We start from the raw sequence: 21,934 nt of genomic DNA, 5'->3' as shown, positions 1-21,934 counted from the left end.
CAAGCGAGCGCTTTACCACTGGGCTGTCGGGGGCCCCCTTGTTTTTATGGGGTTTTTTGTTTTGTAAATGTGCAGGACAGAAGTAGATACCAATTATAAACTATGTCTTTGATACCAATTATAAACTATGTCTTTAACTAGGCAATGATTAGACTGCTAGTGAATGTGCCTTGATATAGGCCTATTGATTAATATATTTAGTACCATAATGGTTTTTTAAAACACATATTATTATATATACATGTATTTGTTGTTTTTAATAATAATTGCAATACATTAACTATTTAAATGGTTCTTCAGTTACTGTTAATTAGTGGGGGTTTTCTTACTGCAAAGAAGTTAACTCACAACAATTTAGCTACAATAGCAAATTCGATATAACAATAAAGTGTCCCAGGGATGAACGTGGTCGTTGTAATGAGGCGCTGCTACACACACACACTGGAAATAATAAGTACAAGTTTTTGCCTTTGTCCACAAGTTCTTTTAATGCATAAGGTAAATAAAATATGTTAGGTATGAATATTATTTCAGTGTTAAAAGATAAAGTTCAAGCCAAGACATTAAATAAATGTGACAAAGTATTTCTATATTTACAAGGAAAACACAGAAAAGAAGAGACTTCCAAATTGCTAATGCCACAGTATATTATAGAATTTTACTACCTAATGGATGACTTAGAGAATACTCGATGAGTTACAAGGCAATACCGAATTATGCTGACAACATCAATTCACGAGTGCAAGATAGACGGTATTACCAAGTAGCCAGTTGGGTATTCTATTTATTACCCATTATCAATCTTTATCATTTTATGGACGATTTTCAAACGATACTGTTGTTGAAAAAAAGTTTGGAAGTTGAGAAAAAGAGACATCATTAAGTCATAGCTGTGACAGATGTACAGCGGATGACATAAGTTATTTGTTGACATGGATAAAACATAGTTACAGTTGTATCTAGAAGAAGAATTTTTGTTTTTCTTTCCCCAGAGAAAGATCATTTTTCATTCCCCACTTCTCTCTACCCATATGAGTAATAAAAAAAAATGGTCCTAATAATTCATCAATTAGTTTTTGCTTATGAAATATCTTAACTGTTTTCTGTATCAATGTAAAGTTTCATTGCATCTACAAAGCAAAATGTATAAAATAAAAGTGGAAAATGCCACCTAAAATGTGTCTCTCAGCAACTTGTTTACGCTATTATTAACCACATACATTAATTGTTTCTATCATCAATAATTAATATATATTTAATCATCCCAGTCTGAATCATCAGTATTTGCATCATCTTCACTGTCATCACTCTCTTCATCTGAAAAAAGAAGGAACAAAATTAATATCACTTACTATAGTAGGAAGATGCATCTTATTGATATATTTTTCTAACTTACATTTTTGTAATTATTAAGGTGTCTAGAAAACAAATGTCATGTTCCCATCATAAAATATTGTCTCACTCCATTTAGAAGCCACCTTGCCTGTCTGATAAAAATTGTTAACCTGCATAACTTTTGTACTAGACATCATATAAAAACAAATAACCCCATTTTACAGTGTAAGTTTGGCATGAGGAATCAATTAAGAGGGTTATTTTTAGGGACTCGAGTACTCGAAGGTCAAACTCGACCCGAGTACCCGATACTTACACAAGATGATAATGAGAAAAAGGAATATAAAGTAAAATAGCATTATAGATCTTAATTCCAGCACTGAACATGAATGCCAAATTATGCCATTGTACTGCATTTAGAAACCGGTTGATACATTCAGTATCATGACTGACAGACTGATTAAAAAGAGAAACTAGCAAATAGTCATATAATTATTGTGTAACTTGTATCGCTGATTAGTTACTGTTGAACTAGTTGCTCTACACTGTCTCACTTATACGGGTACTAGAGTCCTGTGAATGGATTCAAGTCTTTGCTAGACTCAACCCGTACCCGAGTACTTGTGGAGACCCTAGTTATTTTCACAATTCAAACAAGTTGGATACATTAAAACTAAAAAATATATAAATAAATAAAACAAAGAGACCTATCAGCTTATAGAGCTCTGCTATATGTATTTAATTTTCAGTTTTGTCAGTAGTGAAAAATTCATTAATTTGTAAAGACAACCTTAGAATAATTTTCATTTCTATTAATTTTTTTTAATTCCATAACAATTTCAAAATACCAAATTTTAGAACAATTCAATCATAACTCTAGAAGAAGATGGAATTTTAAATTTCCATTTAAAATTTTAAAATTTAATGAAAATACCAAAATTCTAAATTTCCTATATAATGGTATCTCTCTGTTAGGTTGTGAAGACTGTCCCTGAGAATACTTATACTAAGTTTTAAAACTATCAAATCAAAACTCTAGAAAATAGACTTTTAAATATTCAGTGTTAAATTTCTATTAAAAAATCCTTAACTTTAATAAAAAAAATTTTTTTTAAATCTCTCTCTATTAGATTGTTACGACTGCTCCAGAGAATCATAGTACCAAATTTCAGAACTGTAGCAGAAGATTTTCAAATTAAATTAAATAATTTTATATACTACTACTAGGCATATAATATATTAAAAACACAATTTTAAAATTCTAAAATTCTAAATTTCAAAATTCTCTCTCTAATAGTTTGTGGAGGGTGCCCCAGAAGATTATTGTACCAAGTTTCAGAACAATTCAATCAAAACTGTAGGAGAATGTTGACAAAACTTCAAGAGAAAGGTTGATGAATGGATGGATGGATGGATGCTGACAAATCACTACATGTATTAGGAAAGCTATGCTGACAAACGTCTTAGCGGACCTAAAACATCAGAGAGAGAGGTTATGAGTTCCAAGTGACCATGATAGAGCAACTTTTATAATCTTAATTGGGAAACTGTTGGGTCGTAATTGGGAAAGTTTGGTATTAAGATTGGAAATATACTTTAGGTTAATGGGGCCGGCCCCAAAATGTATGGTAGATTTGGCCAAATACAAATATGGGAGAAATAAACAAGTGTTAAATAGTAATTTTATGTGCTACTAAATTAAAATAAAAAAGCTACACAAAAGGAGCAATTGCTTATCAATTTCAAACCGATTAGCAGTAATTGCCAGTCAAATTTAAAAAGCAACATGTTCTCCGATCATCTTGTGTCTACAAAAATATTGAAGACAGAATTTTTTAGTGTGTCACATTCATATTTGTAATTAATACATTTATCGGGGCAGGGTAAAAGTAAAAATGGAACACACTGAACATAACTTCAGTTTTCAGTTACAGTTTAAATTATTTCTGCTTAAATTACAAAATAATTAAATTACATGTGTTCGGACAGGAATCGGTTCTAGTGTTGCGTGGGCTTGTAAAAATCAACAATCTACTAGCCCAGTGGTTATAGCTTTAAAGAAAACGTCACTCTTTGTGTGCATGTGTGTGTGTGTGTGTGTGTATACAATGCATGTGCACATGTGTCAACATGAATGCATTACCTGATCCTTGGATATGCTTTTGCCGTGTGGCCAAAGCACGTGCCAGTGCCCCAACTAGCCCTCCAACTGCATCATCTGTAACTGACTGAGCATCTTGGACTTCAACCTATCAGTAAGTAAATATTTGTGTCAAAGAACAAATACAGGTAGCTTCTTGCAACCCATCTATATATATGTATCTTATATTATTTATTATGTCAGGGTTCATAAAGGGTTTTGGTGACAAAATTCAAGGACTATTAAACGCTCACTTTTAGCTTTTTCAAGGACCTCTTATCAAGGAGATGGTGTATGAAAATCAAGGCTACTCTGTGTTGGTAATGTAATTACCTCCATTGAACTATATGTTTTGCAGGCAATATGTTACATAATGGCCAAAACACATTGCACTCATGCAAATAGATATTGCTGCAAAACTGCAGTGACATTATTTTTTGGTGACAAATTTATTTCAGTGACAATATTCGAATATTTCATGTTTCCAGGCATTGAATTTGGGCAATTATTTTTAAGATTCCATTAAAAATCATATAACCTAGATATATGGATTCTGACTTAACCTAGAATTCTGCCTTTTTTTAAATGAAAATCACTGAAATCACAAACAGGTGCATTTTTCGAATGCTTGTGTTTCTATATTTTGTAACTTTTAAGTGCACCAGTTGATACTCTTTATGTTTGACTCGAAACAAAAAACGCCATATAAGTTGCCAATTTTTTAAAGAATTCTTTGGTTTAGGAATAAATTATAATACCTAGCTTTTGTGCATGAGATATTTCTATAACAGTGTAGCTATAATCCAATTTCAAGAGGTTAACATTAATAAATACATTTACTAACAAACCTTTTTCAGATGGGCACCTCCGCGAATTTGTGTCAAAAGATTTTCACGTGGATCTGGTGGTCCACCCGAGGTGCTGTTTGTATGAACAGGATTCAAGTTCATGCCCCCTCCTCCACTGGATCGAATTTCATCAAGAAGAGCACCATGCCCTGTAGGTGCTTGTGCCACAGTATCAGAGGCTGGAGGTGGAGGTCCAGGTGGGGGTGGTGGTGGTGGTGGAGGAATGGGTGCACATGGGGCACCAGGTGACACGACTGGGGGCCGTGGTGGTGGTACTGATGGTGCTGCAAGGGGTGGGCGTGGCGGAGGAACAGTTGGAGCTTTCTGTGCACCTGTGTTCAATCGAGCAGGTGGAGGTGGAGCAGCCCCTCGGGTTGGACCACTACGAGATGGTGGAGGTGGTGGCCCAGATTCACTTCGTTGAGGTGGAGGAGGTGGTGCTCCTGAAGGAGACCGTGCAGATGGACCTTGCTGATGACCTACAAAATGCAATCAAATGTAATTAGTGAGAAATGCTAAGTATAAGTCTGCGGATGAGTCATCAGGGTCCTACATGTAGTTGTTCACATATGAGTAAGCTTAAAGGGACTTGGGGAGTATGCAGGTTCACCTCCTCTCTTTCTGCCATAAAACGTCTCTGTGTTCTGTGAAATTTCAGACCTTCCTAAACAAGAATCCAGAAGGCAACTTTTCAAATTCAATGCAGTGTAAACATGACAATAGTTTTTAGCATTATACAAAATTGAGGCTGTTTCCTTAAAAAAAGCCCATCAGTGTGATGTAGACAGCAAAAAATTATTTTTGGTATCAAACTTTTCAACAAGATCAACTCAAAATGTTATAATTTCTTAAATTCTTAATGTGACGTCTTTATGGACATATATAACATTATATAAAATTATTTAGTTGGTTTATTTAGCATAACCTGTAGGAACAATGATTTAGTTTTCGGTTCAGTGATTAACATCTCTTTCAACAGAATGATCAGCTTCCATAATAAGAGTTCTGAAACAAGCAGCACCTGCACATTTGTTCTCTTTTTGTTACTGATGTATGTCAGGCAACAAGGTACTTCAGATTGTGACAGGGGACGTTCCATGTGCACTTCCTAGTGATGCCCTGGCAACTACTGCTGGTTTCTATCAGTTCTTAGAAAGGGAAGGCTTTTTATCAGAAAATAATTTGAGGGTATGTAATAAAACCAAAATATACCATAAGTGCTCCTAGTACTAGGTTTGAAATCTTTTAAAATTGGACACTGTATTTCCTGTACTTTGCCAAATATTACAAGCAGTTATCCAAAATTAAAATAAAAAAAGCCATTAATTTCCAACATTTTAGTGTATGTAATTTTACCCTCCATACCATCTAGCAGAAACTGTAAAGGGTGTAGCATCATGCTAGCATTAATCACAACAGATGTTTCTTAAAAGTGTCTTCAATTGGTGGCAACTTTTTTTAAATCTGTAAAGCTTCTACCATGCATGAAGGTATGAACACATAATGCTTCTTGAAATAAGATTTGTCCATCAGGGACTTCTGTGTTTGTGCTGCTACATTTCTTCATTCAATTCATAATAATTAATTTATGACCTTTTTTTTTATTACTCCTGTTTCTAGTACTTAATGAAAGAAAGAAGTGTTTTATTTAACGACGCACTCAACACATTTTATTTACGGTTATATGGCGTCAAACATATGGTTAAGGACCACACAGATTTTTTAAGAGGAAACCCGCTGTCGCCACATGGGCTACTCTTTTTTACGACAGGCAGCAAGGGATCTTTTATTTGCGCTTCCCACAGGCAGGATAGCACAAACCATGGCCTTTGTTGAACCAGTTATGGATCACTGGTCGGTGCAAGTGGTTTACACCTACCCATTGAGCCTTGCTCAACTCAGGGTTTGGAGTCGGTATCTGGATTAAAAATCCCATGCCTCAACTGGGATCCGAACCCAGTACCTACCAGCCTGTAGACCGATGGCCTGCCACGACGCCACCGAGGCCGGTAGTACTTAATGAAAAAAAAGATATGCAGGGTGTGTTTTGTAACAGTGTGAGAAAACAATTACCTCTAACCTGGATTTTAGAGCAAAATATAATATACATGTAATTACACGCTAAATAACACAAATATCTCTCTGACCTGCGATTTTTGGTTGTTTTAGCAGGTGAATTTCTTTGACATTTTTTTCTGCCACAAATAATGCAATTTAATTCTTATTTTTTTCAAATCGGTTAATGTTGCACATTTAAAACTTTGTACAATTAACATTGTTCACGTACATGTATATCTAGGATGTTTCACCATTAGACAATATACTAACCTTGTTAAGATCTCGGTCACAATCTCTGAGGTCAAATTAACAAACACCAATGACTTACAATTGAAACACATTACACTAAGTATGACAGAGCTCTGACAAAAGCTGAGTTTTTTTTTTTTTTTTAATGAAAGTGAGAGTTGATCATGTATATCAAAAGAATTTAAGGGTCAAAAATTTATAACCAAATAAGTTTCAGAGTGTATTAGATTGATGATGTAAACTACACCAAAAATTTAATTTATTGTTCCATATTTACAAAAAACCCACAAATAAATGTCACTGTATACAAGAAAGTCACATGACATGCTGTCAAAGTTGAAGGTTGTCAAACATGGATTTTACACATTAGAACATTCGTTTAATAGTGTGTGAATCCACCCCTGGCGCGAATACACTCGACACATCGTTGCCTCATGCTGTTGATCAGACGTCTGAAGAACTCTTGGGGAATGGCCTGCCACTCTGCCATAAGAAGCTGACCCAGATCATGAAGGTTGGCCGGAGGGGCATGGTTATCCCGAACTCTCCTGCCTAATTCGTCCCAGGCGTGCTCTATTGGGGCCAAGTCAGGCAAATATGCTGGCCAATCCATCCTGGCGATACCTTGTTGTCTGAGAAAGTCCGTTACCACCCTGGCGCGGTGGGGTCTGGCATTGTCATCCTGCAGAACTGCCCCGCCGCCAATCTGTTGAAGGCCTGGGAGAACCAACGGCCGGATAATCTCATTCAGATAGCGGATTCCATTCAGATTGCCATCCACCACATAGAGGGGGGTCCTGTGGTGGATAGAGATGCCGCCCCACACCATGACGCTGCCACCACCGAACCGGTGACGTTGTCTAACGTTAACGTCAGCAAAGCGCTCCCCAGGACATCTGTAGACACGAACCCGACTGTCGTTGAACTGGAGACTAAACCTGGACTCATCAGTGAACATCACTCGACCCCACTGAACACATTGCCACTGCAGATGAAGTGTGCACCAGTGACGTCTGGCCATTCTGTGACGTGGTAGGAGTGGTGGTCGAACAGTCTGGCGACGGCCCAGCATAGATTATTGGCTCTCAGACGATTGCGTATGGTTTGATCAGACACTCGAGTTCCAGTCGTAGTCCGCAGATTGTCACGTAATCGGCGTGCAGTGGTTGTGCGTTGACGTAGAGCCATATTGGTGATGTAGCGGTCCTCTCTATTTGTAGTGCTTCGGGGTCTTCCCGAACGTGGACGATTTCGAACAGAATTCATTGCTTGGTACCGTTACCACAGTCGGCCAACGACACTCTGACTGACACCAAGTCTCAGAGCAACATTTCTTTGCGTATTGCCACCCTGAAGCCAAGCAATAGCCCTTCCTCGATCTTCGATAGTCAGTTGACGTCGTACCATTGTCGAATTTGGAGTGTGCACCGTACACAAACGCAAGCTCCAATTATACGGAAATTCAGCATTGGGAACATGGAATACACATGCAAAGCGTGCAAATGAAGCGCTTTGTGAAAAAGCAAGTTATGGGCACTTAGCAGACCTTTCGCTTTCGCCCTAATTTACGTGCAAATGTAAGCATGTTTTCGCCATTAGAACTAGTCGACAGTGTCAATGACAGTGGATTTTAATTCATTTATGGGTTGCTTAGACCCACTTTCGTCAAAATGGAACAATACCATGCGTGACATTATGGTCTAGCTAATATAATTAACATTCAGAAAATAATGTCGAAAATATCGTCTGACCCTTAAATTCTTTTGAGTAGTATATATTGATAGTAACTAGCTGAGGGTGGAGGATCATACATATACATATTGATACTAACCAGCCGAGGGCGGAGGTTCATACATATTGATACTAACCAGCCGAGGGTGGAGGGTCATACATATTGATACTAACCAGCCGAGGGTGGAGGATCATACATATTGATACTAACCAGCTGAGGGTGAAGGATCATACATATTGATACTAACCAGCCGAGGGTGGAGGGTCATACATATTGATACTAACGAGCTGAGGGTGGAGGGTCATACGTACTGACACTAACCAGTCGAGGGTGGAGGGTCATACATATTGATACTAACCTGCCGAGGGTGGAGGGTCATACATACTGATACTAACCAGCCAAGGGTGGAGGGTCATACATATTGATACTAACCAACCAAGGGTGGAGGATCATACATAGAGGATAATAAATGAGTTACCAGTTATTATCAAATTTATGTCCCGAGTGAAATAATTTTTACTTGTCACAAGCTATAGCGAGTGACAAGTGAAAATTATTTCACCAGTGAGAAATTATGATTTTTATTTTCACCGTTATGAGTGCCTGCTGGGGTTATAAATAATGATACTAACCAGCCGAGGGTGGAGGATCATACATATTGATACTAACCAGCCGAGGGTGGAGGGTCATACATATTGATATTAACCAGCCAAGGGTGGAGGATCATACATATTGATACTAACCAACCAAGGGTGGAGGATCATACATAGAGGATAATAAATGAGTTACCAGTTATTATCAAATTTATGTCCCGAGTGAAATAATTTTTACTTGTCACAAGCTATAGCGAGTGACAAGTGAAAATTATTTCACCAGTGAGAAATTATGATTTTTATTTTCACCGTTATGAGTGCCTGCTGGGGTTATAAATAATGATACTAACCAGCCGAGGGTGGAGGATCATACATATTGATACTAACCAGCCGAGGGTGGAGGGTCATACATATTGATATTAACCTGCCAAGGGTGAAGGATCATACATATTGATACTAACCAGCCGAGGGTGGAGGATCCTACATATTGATACTAACCAGCCGAGGGTGGAGGATCGTACATATTGATACTAACCAGCCGAGGGTGGAGGATCATACATATTGATACTATCCAGCCGTGGGTGGAGGATCATACATATTGATACTAACCAGCCAAGGGTGGATGATCATACATATTGATACTAACCAGCAGAGGGTGGAGGGTCATACATATTGATATTAACCAGTCGAGGGTGGAGGATCATACATATTGATACTAACCAACAGAGGGTGGAGGGTCATACATATTGATACTAACGAGCTGAGGGTGGAGGATCATACATATTGATACTAACCAGCCGAGGGTGGAGGATCATACATATTGATACTAACCAACCGAGAGTGGAGGGTCATACATATTGATACTAACCAGCCGAGGGTGGAGGATCATACATAATGATACGAACTAGCTGAGGGTAGAGGATCATACTAATCGATACTAACCGGCCGAGGGTGGAGGGGCTGGTGAACGAGGCTGCATATCCCTGCGAAAAGCTTCCATTCCACCAGCCTTATCAACAAAGTCATAAATAAAATCAATGGTTTCCTTGTCAACTTGATCATCCTTTGAGATGCCCACTGACTGGAACAACATCTTCATATCTGGCTCTAGATTGTTCATCTGTAAATATAGAGGTAACATTTGCTTAGCTAGCACTTCATTTATCAATATAGAGGTAACATCATATTAACACAGAGGTAGCATTTGCTTAGCTAACACTTCATCTGTCAACAAGTACATGTAAGTAAAATGTAGCTACATGTAGGGTTATAATAAAAAATCCCAAATGAGTCCATAATAAAATAAAAATGCATGTCCATTTCTTATATAACCGAACACACCTAAACTGCTGCAATAACACTGCATTCTTTAATGTTTCAAAATGTGTCCTAAGGTAATATCATATATTGCTCAAAAGCAGCATCCATATGCACATTCACCTATTTCAACAAGTTGTTTCTCTGGACTCTGTTTCTGCATATATAGATTTTTTTATTCAGCAAATCATTAAATGAATTTCAAATACTTTTTTTTAAAGTTCTTCCAACAACTTTATTTTTAGCAAATTACTGCTCATAACTTCAGCCCGTAAGTTTCTGACTACTGCAGGCAAGATATCTCACCCGACGTTATGCAAGTCAACATACTGTACACTGTATACAGTGCATTCCTCACTACAAATTCCCGGCCATTTTGCACACGGCACTCACCACAAAAAATAATAGAACACAGGAAATAGATTAATTGAGAGTATGGCAGCTTTAGATTTTTGTTTTTCAATGAAAAATACCAGGGAATTTTGAGTTGGAAAGTGGTTTTTGGCAAGTATTCTGGCTAGACAACAATGGCAGAACATCACAATCATTTTGAGGAATCAATAGCTGATTATGACAACTAATTTGATAATAAATTTGATAGTTTTACCAACAACGAAAATCACCAAATACTGGGATATGAATCATAGTTATTTTTAAAAAAAACATTCTGGTCAGAAAAACACAATTATTGGGAATAATGGACATAAATATTGAACATCTGGCCACAAATGCCCACAAGTAAATGCGACTTTTTAAATTTTTTGCCTAATTTTAATCAACATCAACCCACAAAAATAATATTTACCTAATCAAATATGAACTTTATTTTATGTAGAGCTGGGCGGTATACCGTATATACCGTTCGGTATCGGTATTGTGTCAATACCGGTTTACCGTACCGAGCAAATTTCAAAATACCGAAATTTCGGTATTTTAAAATATTTCCCGGAAAGCACTAATAATATATCTGACGAACGCAAAATGGGTTGGTATAAATCAGACGAGAGCCTTGTGTATAGAATTTAATTGTATTTAGATGAAATTAGCGGGTGAGCCTTAACACAGGCGTGCATTTTAAGCCAAGTATACCGAAAATAAAGCTCGATATCGGTATCGTGTCAATACCGAATACCGTACCGATACCGAGGTAAATCACCCCAAAAATACCGATATCGATACCGAACCTCAAATTTCAATACCGGCCAGCTCTAATTTTATGTATTTATAAAACAATTAAAGTGAATATGTCCATTTTGTCAAAAATTAATCCAGTAGTCAGAAGGTTAAATTACTGTTTCAAAACTTACACAAAATGGTCCAGGGTCCTAAAATTGGAGGATACCCATGGATTTCCACACCTTATTAATTAGAACAAAGTTATGTAGTTATGTGACAACTTCCTACTACAACAAAACAGTTCACCCTTGTTTGTTCTTGTTCTAATTCATACTTATAGGATATTAAAGGAGCTTCCATTTCATGAAATAATTTTCAGTTGTCACGGGTGACAATGAAATTTATTTCACAAGGGATATAAACATGATATAAAATGGTAGCAAGTTTAATATCCTATTTATTACCCATAATCTATATTAATTTATATCACTCAACTCGTTTGGTTGATGTTCCTGTAAGGTTGTAATGCACCAATCAATGACGTCAAGAAGTATTATGTCCCACTTGGCGTTCTAGTGGCATGTATCACTTTGACATGTGTATATAAAGATATTTTTAACCATATGGGTAATAAATGTAAATATATATTATTTTTTCACTTTATGAATCCATTCATGGTTATCTTTAATAGACAGTACATATGTAGTTATAAGCAGACAGTAGCATTTAACAATATGGTTTTTTAACCTTCTGACTACTGCAGGTGAGATATCTCGCCCGACATCACACCAGTTGACATACTGTACACTGTATACAGTGCATTCCCCAATTCATATTTCCCATCATCTTGCACACGACACTCACCAAAAACAATTTATTAACAGGAAACGGAAGACAACTCTGTTTCCCGTATCTTTAAAATTAGTTTTTTCAATGGAAAATACTTTGGAAAGGTGGTTTTTGGCAAGTATTTTCGCTTAACAACAGCGTCACGTTGCGGTCATTTTCAGGGATCAATAGATGATTGTGTCAGATAATAAATTTGATTGTTTTACCGACAACGAAAATCACCCAATACTGGCATGGTAGTTGGGGGTTTTTTGGGGTGTGTTTTCATTCTGGTCAGAAAACTACTGTTAATTATTGAGAATAATGAATATAAATACTGGATAGCTGTTTTTTGCCTAATTTAATCAACAATAACTGATCTAAATTTAAAAAAATAGAAAAATCCACTAAAATAACACTTGTCAATTCAAATATGCACTTAATTTTGTTTAATTATAAAACATTTAAGTGAAGTTATATGAATAAAAATTATAAATTTGTACCCACTCACTCAAAATTTAATCCAGTAGTCTAAAAGTTCATAATACTTAATTTCATACTTACATCAAATCCTTTTGTAGGATCCCAGCCAACATGCCCCACATGTCTAGTTTGAGAAAAATCATTAAACAAATATTAAAATATTTTATAACTGAGTACATGTACGTGAGAGTCAGAGCTTTACATCACACTAATTTGGGCACAACATGTTTTTTCTCTTTCTAAGTACACTAAGGTCCTTTTAGTGGTATAATGTTAAGAATAAAAAGTTATTTCTAATTAAAGTCTGAACCAAAATGTTAACAACTAAGATAAATTACTCTTCTACCTTTAATTACCATTAGATTTCCCCCAAATTTTGTCCACACACAAAATATAAAAAACCATTACAGTGACACAGCGACTTTGCTGAGATCGCATAGGGCAAAATACATGCAGTTTTCTGCCATTTTGCTTGTTTATGGAATACTCTTCAAGTGGGGTGGATCGATATGACGTAATCTAACAATGTCAGAACATGCGGTAAGGTATAACATACTCAACAAGATGTCAGATTAATTATGTCACATACTTAGGAGGCTTCCAACCCTCTTGAAGAGTATTCCACAAAGACACAAAATGGCAGACGGTGGAAGATAGCATGTGTTTTGTCCTAGGAGATCTGAACAAAGTCGATATACATGTACATGTAGGTGATATGGTTTCAGTTTAATATGTGGAATCCATGTCAATGTAATATTTTTTCCACAATTTATGTTTGAACAAAAAATGCAGAAAATATAACAGTAATTAAAGGTAGGAGAGTAATTTATCGTAGTTGTTAACATTTTGGTTCGGCCTTTAAGTACTGCTTAAAAATCCAATGATTCTGAGGTGAAAAGTTTTGAGGTAATTAGCCTGTTTGTACTTAATTTGTGCTTGTTTATTTTGAGCATACTTATTTTGAGCACACCCTTTATCGCTTCAGCTTTGGTGCAATCTAAAGCTTTGACATTAATACATTTTAACAGAACTGGGCCCGTGCTTATAAATGCTTTAATGACATTAAAGTCTGGACTTCATTAAAGTCTAGACTTTAAGGTTTATAAGCACAGGGCCAGGTCCCTTTAGTTCAAACAAAACCGAAATACTGTTTTAGGGAATGATGATTATGAAGCATGTATATTTATTTACATTCAAACTGAATTGGTAGGTAATTGAAAATTAATATACTGTATGGAAATTGGTAGACTGTATATTTCCCCAAATTCCACAATTTCTTTATTCATTATAAATACATACATGGGTATTTTCACTGCCTACATGTATCTTCTAAAAGACACTTATCTGAAAACAGTGTGTATTTCAGAATTTGACAAGTGACTGATATACATGTATTTTCAGATAGCTGACATGAACATACATACAATGTATCTCTACCAACCTATCTGGAAAACAGTACCTTATATTCATTCATGCTGTTATTTGTGACAATATATTTTCAGTTAGCCACCTTCATGCCAGAGCACTGCCTCATGTTGCTGTTATGCAAGTTTCGCTGGTGTATGTTTTTGAAAATATCCCACATAGACATTTTGTCTAGAGGAGTATTCGAGCAGACAGGATACAGGGTTGAGTTTAATATGGTCGGGGTAACAATGTCTGTTTAGTTCCTAGAATCCTTGAAAAACTGCATTCTGTTACATTCTGATAACCATGCACACCACCATTAATTACTTCATGCAGTTCAATACAATTTCTATGTAAGAAAATATTCTGTGAAAAATAGATCAATATTGAAAGGGTCATGTGACTACTAGTTACAGTGTGTACTCGCCTTTGACAAGTATACCTTGCAAAAAATCAACAGAAGTCAACTACAACAAATTTCAGTTAGCCACCTTCATGCCAGAGCCCCATTTCACAGTTGTTATCAGTTAGTACTACATGTACATTCTGGCAAAAATGCCTTATATCAGGGGACAATATTTCAAAATCTTAGGTAACCGGAAGTCAGTTCACATGAGTTTTACTTAGGTAACCAATTGTGATACATTGGTGGTTCAAAAACTATAAACTGATTTTCACTTTCATTACTGATATATAGTACTTTTAATTTTAAAATGTAATTGTTCACCACGTAACCGATTGGCGGTTCTCATGATTTTAAAGTTGCGTAACTGACACGTGAACAGAACCAGAGTTCTCGTGAAATATTGTGCCGTGTTATATTGGGGGCATGACAACTTCATGGGGTATGTACGTGGGGGTTATATTGGGGGCATGACAACTTCATGGGGTATGTACGTGGGGGTTATATTGGGGCATGACAACTTCATGGGGTATGTACGTGGGGGTTATAACTTCATGGGGTATGTACGTGGGGGTTATATTGGGGGCATGACAACTTCATGGGGTATGTACGTGGGGGTTATATTGGGGGCATGACAACTTCATGGGGTATGTACGTGGGGGTTATATTGGGGGCATGACAACTTCATGGGGTATGTACGTGGGGGTTACAACTTCATGGGGTATGTACGTGGGGGTTACAACTTCATGGGGTATGTACGTGGGGGTTACAACTGACTACTTTACCCTGCATGGCTATTTTGTCATTCAGATAGATCATCTTCATATTTTAGAGCAATATTGGCACTAACACCCATCCCTAATTTAACAAGTATCTTCAAACCAATGATTTATTTAAATATTACAGTGGTCAACATACTTATAAACATCAAAAAAACATTTCAAAAGCCATATCATTATTATTTTATTTTATGGTACACTGGCATCCACATAAGTACATGTATAATCCAAAATATTGGCATGTAACCAGCCTTAATGGCTTCTAGTGGTTAGGCCAAAAGTTTAAAGGCTGGTATGATTTGGGTTAACTTCCGAGAATTTTTTTAAATTATGTAAGACCACTACACCATCTTTTCTCTCATTAACCACAAGCAACCAACCATTAACCTCTGTCTTGGATAGATGAACTGTGTGCCCTTAACTGAATATAAGAAATGACAGAAAAGTAATTTCTAAAATGTTTTTAAAGTTGGCTATACAACCAATGTTAATGTAAATTACCTGAAATTAGTTGGAGTTCCAATGTCATTCTTGGTTATAGGCTTTTTCTTACTACCCTTGTCATTTTTGTTCTTCTTCGTAGTTCCATTTTTATTTATTTCTGTATTCACAGTTGAAGGTGTGCCTGAAATACAATGAATCAGTATGGTAGATCTGTAGTTTGCAAATACAAAACGTAAGAGAACAGGACAGATTAAATAACATGACATATGTTTAAATGAAGGGTTCATGGGAAAACCCTGTGATGTCATACTTTTGATATACAGTCGACCTTCGATAACTCAAACTTCGATCTTTCGTAAACGTCGATCTTTCGAAGTGAAACGGCGGTCCCGGCCGAACTGCTATACAAACTAGTAATAGCAGACTTCGAACACTCAAACTTCGAACATTCGAAAAACTCTATCTCTCAAAGTAATTTTGTGGTCCCATCATAAAAAAATAAGGGATATTGCACTTCCAAAACTCGAAGTTTGTGGAGTGACTGAGCCTTTTAACTGTACCGGTAATACTTTAAAGAAAAATGAATTGTCACCCAAGCCAAGCGTGAGTGTCCTGACTGGTCTCGGCTATCGATGATACACGCGGTAATTACAGAATAATGGATCGCCGACAATGCGGAACGAAATGATCCTACATGCCTGCATTGGGTTGTCGGTGTTTGTACACGGCAGCGGGCCTCACTACACAAAGTATGGATAGTCTTGTAATCTTCAAAGAACTGTTGTAATAACAATTAACGCTGTTTGTTTTTTCTTTTAAACGAGTGCAAAAAAGTACATAACCTAGTGCTATTTGGCATACAGCGTTTTGATTTGTCATGTTATGTCTCGCTATGTTAGTGAGGGTTTTTAAAATGATTTTTGTGATTTACAATAATTTTGCTATTTATATTGTGTATTTTTTATTTGGTAAACAAACGTACTTAGTGCTAATCGACATTCAGTATTTTAATTTATTACAACGTTACGTTCCGCCTTGTTTTGACATTTGAAAAATATATCAACTTTAATTTATCGCTTACTTCCGGTTATATGTAAGTACGTGCTTTCAGTTTTTTTTATTAGTTTTTTTTTTTTACTTTACTGTCAATTAATACAATAAAAGTACATAGAGATGTACGTCAAATTGATCAGATTTATCTCGTTTCTGTTAATATTTACTTAGTTTTATCATATACACAGAAGACATGTGCTAACATCCGATATCAACGAAATGATAATACTGCAATGCAGGTCTGCTGTATGAATTTCGAACACTCGAACTCCCTGAAACTCGAACTATTTCGTCGTCCCCTTCAACTTCGAGTTAACGAAGTTTGACTGTATTGAAATACAGTGAAACCTCTCAAAGCTGGACCCTCTGTAAATCGGAATTCCCTCAAAACCAGATATTTAAAAAACATTAGTACAAAATTTAAACTCTCTAAACTAGATACAGGTAGGTCTGAAAATGGAAATTTTACTTGGTCTCAAAGTGTCCAGTTTGGAGGGGTTTTACTGTAGTTGAATTTTAAAGTTTACAAATCTGTAGTAATGCAGTTGTGCAATACTTATTTAACTAAGTAGGCAAGATTCACCAACAACACTTAATGGCCTGCTATAATTATAGATTTTTACTTCAATGTTCTTGTGACATCCATGATCCCAATAATACTGACTCTCTGCTTGGATATTACAGGTTTTTCAATTGTATTACATGTGATAGCAAATGTCAGAAACAAGTGATAGTACATGTCAGACATACATGTGTAAGTGTCAGCAGATGTTGGACACAAGTGATAGTAGATATCAGACACAAGTGATAGTATGTTAGACACAAGTGATAGTAGATGTCAGACACAAGTGATAGTAGATGTCACAGACATGTGATAGTAATGTCAAGAGACATGTGACAGTAGATGTCAGACACATGACAGTAGATGTCACAGACCTGTGATAGTAGATGTCAGAGATATGTGACAGTAGATGTCAGACACAAGTGATAGTAGATGTCACAGACATGTGATAGTAGATGTCAAGAGACATGTGACAGTAGATGTCAGACACAAGTGACAGTAGATGTCACATACATGTGATAGTAGATGTCAGAGATATGTGACAGTAGATGTCAGACAAGTGATAGTAGATGTCACAGACAAGTGACAGTACATGTCAGACACCAGTGACAGTATATGTCAGACACCAGTGATAGATGTCAGAGACATGTGATACTAGATGTCAAGAGACAAGTAATAGTACATGTCAAAGATAAGTGACAGTACATGTCAGACACCAGTGATAATAGATGTCAGAGACATGTGATACTAGATGTCAAGAGACATGTGACAGTAGATGTCAGACACCAGTGATAGTAGATGTTAGAGACATGTGATACTAGATGTCAAGAGACATGTGACAGTAGATGTCAGAGACAAGTAATAGTACATGTCAGAGACAAGTGACAGTACATGTCAGACACCAGTGATGGTAGATGTCAGAGATATGTGATACTAGATGTCAAGAGATATGTGACAGTAGATGTCAGAGACAAGTGACAGTACATGTCAGAGATATGTGACAGTAGATGTCACACACAAATGACAGTACATGTCAGACACCAGTGACAGTATATGTCAGACACCAGTGATAGATGTCAGAGACATGTGATACTAGATGTCAAGAGACAAGTAATAGTACATGTCAGAGACAAGTCACAGTACATGTCAGACACCAGTGATAATAGATGTCAGAGACATGTGATACTAGATGTCAAGAGACATGTGACAGTAGATGTCAGAGACAAGTAATAGTACATGTCAGAGACAAGTGACAGTACATGTCAGACACCAGTGATAATAGATGTCAGAGACATGTGATACTAGATGTCAAGAGACATGTGACAGTAGATGTCAGAGACAAGTAATAGTACATGTCAGAGACAAGTGACAGTACATGTCAGACACCGGTGATAGTAGATGTCAGAGATATGTGATACTAGATGTCAAGAGATATGTGACAGTAGATGTCAGAGACAAGTGACAGTACATGTCAGAGACAAGTGACAGTACATGTCAGACACCAGTGATGGTAGATGTCAGAGATATGTGATACTAGATGTCAAGAGACATGTGACAGTAGATGTCAGAGACAAGTAATAGTACATGTCAGAGACAAGTGACAGTACATGTCAGACACCAGTGATGGTAGATGTCAGATATATGTGATACTAGATGTCAAGAGATATGTGACAGTAGATGTCAGAGACAAGTGACAGTACATGTCAGAGATATGTGACAGTAGATGTCACACACAAACGACAGTACATGTCAGACACCAGTGACAGTATATGTCAGACACCAGTGATAGATGTCAGAGACATGTGATACTAGATGTCAAGAGACAAGTAATAGTACATGTCAGAGACAAGTGACAGTACATGTCAGACACCAGTGATAATAGATGTCAGAGACATGTGATACTAGATGTCAAGAGACATGTGACAGTAGATGTCAGAGACAAGTAATAGTACATGTCAGAGACAAGTGACAGTAGATGTCAGACACCAGTGATAGTAGATGTCAGAGACATGTGATACTAGATATCAAGAGACAAGTAATAGTACATGTCAGAGACAAGTGACAGTAGATGTCAGACACCAGTGATAGTAGATGTCAGAGACATGTGACAGTAGATGTCAGAGACAAGTAATAGTACATGTCAGAGACAAGTGACAGTACATGTCAGACACCAGTGATGGTAGATGTCAGAGATATGTGATACTAGATGTCAAGAGACATGTGACAGTAGATGTCAGAGACAAGTAATAATACATGTCAGAGACAAGTGACAGTACATGTCAGAGACAAGTTGTAGTACATGTCAGAGACAAGTGACAGTACATGTCAGAGACAAGTTATAGTACATGTCAGGCACAAGTGACAGTAGTATGGCAGAGGCAAGTGACAGTACATGTCAGAGACAAGTGACAGTAGTATGGCAGAGACAAGTGACTACATGTCAGAGACAAGTGATAGTACATGTCAGACACAAGTGACAGTAGTATGGCAGAGGCAAGTGACAGTACATGTCAGAGATAAGTGACAGTTGTATGGCAGAGACAAGTGATAGTACATGTTAGACTCAAGTGACAGTAGTAAGGCAGAGACAAGTAACAGTACATATCGGAGACAAGTGATAGTATACGTCAGGCACAAGTAACAGTACATGTCAGAGACAAGTGACAGTAGTATGGCAGAGACAAGTGACTACATGTCAGAGACAAGTGATAGTACATGTCAGACACAAGTGACATTAGTTTGGCAGAGACAAGTGACAGTACATGTCAGAGACAAGTGACAGTACATGTCAGAGACAAGTGATAGTACATGTCAGACACAAGTGAAAGTAGTATGGCAGAGACAAGTGACAGTACACGTCAGAGACAAGTGATAGCATATGTTAGACACAAGTGACAGTAGTATGGCAGAGACAAGTGATAGCATATGTCAGACACAAATGACAGTAGCATGTCAGAGACAAGTGATAGTATATGTCAGAGACAAGTGATAGTATATGTCAGAGACAAGTGACAGTAGTATGGCAGAGACAAGTGACAGTACATGTCAGAGACAAGTGATAGTATATGTCAGACACAAGTGACAGTAGTATGGCAGAGACAAGTGATAGTATATTTCAGAGACAAGTGATAGTATATGTCAGATACAAGTGACAGTAGTATGGCAGAGACAAGTGATGGCAAAGACAAGTGATAGCATATGTCAGACACAAGTGACAGTAGTATGGCAGAGACAAGTGACAGTACACGTCAGAGACAAGTGATAGCATATGTTAGACACAAATGACAGTAGTATGTCAGAGACAAGTGATAGTATATGTCAGAGACAAGTGACAGTAGTATGGCAGAGACAAGTGACAGTACATGTCAGAGACAAGTGATAGTATATGTCAGACACAAGTGACAGTAGTATGACAGAGACAAGCGACAGTACATGTCAGAGACAAGTGACAATATATGTCAGACACAAGTGACAGTAGTATGGCAGAGACAAGTGATAGTATATGTCAGACACAAGTGACAGTAGTATGGCAGAGACAAGTGATAGTATATTTCAGAGACAAGTGATAGTATATGTCAGATACAAGTGACAGTAGTATGGCAGAGACAAGTGATGGCAAAGACAAGTGATAGCATATGTCAGACACAAGTGACAGTAGTATGGCAGAGACAAGTGACAGTACACGTCAGAGACAAGTGATAGCATATGTTAGACACAAGTGACAGTAGTATGGCAGAGACAAGTAATGGCAAAGACAAGTGATAGCATATGTCAGACACAAGTGACAGTAGTATGGCAGAGACAAGTGATAGTATATTTCAGAGACAAGTGATAGTATATGTCAGATACAAGTGACAGTAGTATGGCAGAGACAAGTGATGGCAAAGACAAGTGATAGCATATGTCAGACACAAGTGACAGTAGTATGGCAGAGACAAGTGACAGTACACGTCAGAGACAAGTGATAGCATATGTTAGACACAAGTGACAGTAGTATGGCAGAGACAAGTAATGGCAAAGACAAGTGATAGCATATGTCAGACACAAATGACAGTAGTATGTCAGAGACAAGTGATAGTATATGTCAGAGACAAGTGACAGTAGTATGGCAGAGACAAGTGACAGTAGTATGGCAGAGACAAGTGACAGTACATGTCAGAGACAAGTGATAGTATGTCAGAGACAAGTGACAGTAGTATGGCAGAGACAAGTGACAGTAGTATGGCAGAGACAAGTGACAGTACATGTCAGAGACAAGTGCATGATAGTATATGTCAGACACAAGTGACAGTAGTATGACAGAGACAAGCGACAGTACATGTCAGAGACAAGTGACAGTATATGTCAGACACAAGTGACAGTAGTATGGCAGAGACAAGTGATAGTATATGTCAGACACAAGTGACAGTAGTATGGCAGAGACAAGTGATAGTATATGTCAGACAAGTGATAGTATATGTCAGAGACAAGTGATAGTACATGTCAGATACAAGTGACAGTATATGTCAGACACAAGTGACAGTATATGTCAGACACAAGTGACAGTAGTATGGCAGAGACAAGTGATAGTATATGTCAGAGACAAGT

At 37.2% G+C, this 21,934-nt stretch overlaps 1 protein-coding gene across 1 annotated transcript in view; it reads right to left on the bottom strand.

Moving 5' to 3' along the window:
• Window positions 1–461: 461 nt before the first annotated feature.
• LOC121368243 (neural Wiskott-Aldrich syndrome protein-like) overlaps window positions 462–21,934 on the bottom strand; it is a 40,805-nt gene continuing 19,332 nt past the window's right edge. The window contains exons 6-11 of the mRNA XM_041492884.1: window positions 15,790–15,913; window positions 12,781–12,823; window positions 9,898–10,075; window positions 4,324–4,802; window positions 3,479–3,584; window positions 462–1,317 (exon numbers count right to left, since the gene is read on the bottom strand). Of these exons, the coding sequence (XP_041348818.1) occupies window positions 1,256–1,317; window positions 3,479–3,584; window positions 4,324–4,802; window positions 9,898–10,075; window positions 12,781–12,823; window positions 15,790–15,913 (992 nt within the window). The 3' untranslated portion in view covers window positions 462–1,255. The remainder of the gene's footprint in view (window positions 1,318–3,478; window positions 3,585–4,323; window positions 4,803–9,897; window positions 10,076–12,780; window positions 12,824–15,789; window positions 15,914–21,934) is intronic.

The sequence above is a fragment of the Gigantopelta aegis genome, chromosome 3 (assembly GCF_016097555.1).
Source record: "Gigantopelta aegis isolate Gae_Host chromosome 3, Gae_host_genome, whole genome shotgun sequence".
In the NCBI taxonomy this organism is placed as follows: domain Eukaryota; kingdom Metazoa; phylum Mollusca; class Gastropoda; order Neomphalida; family Peltospiridae; genus Gigantopelta; species Gigantopelta aegis.
This window is presented reverse-complemented; position numbering and strand designations above follow the sequence as displayed.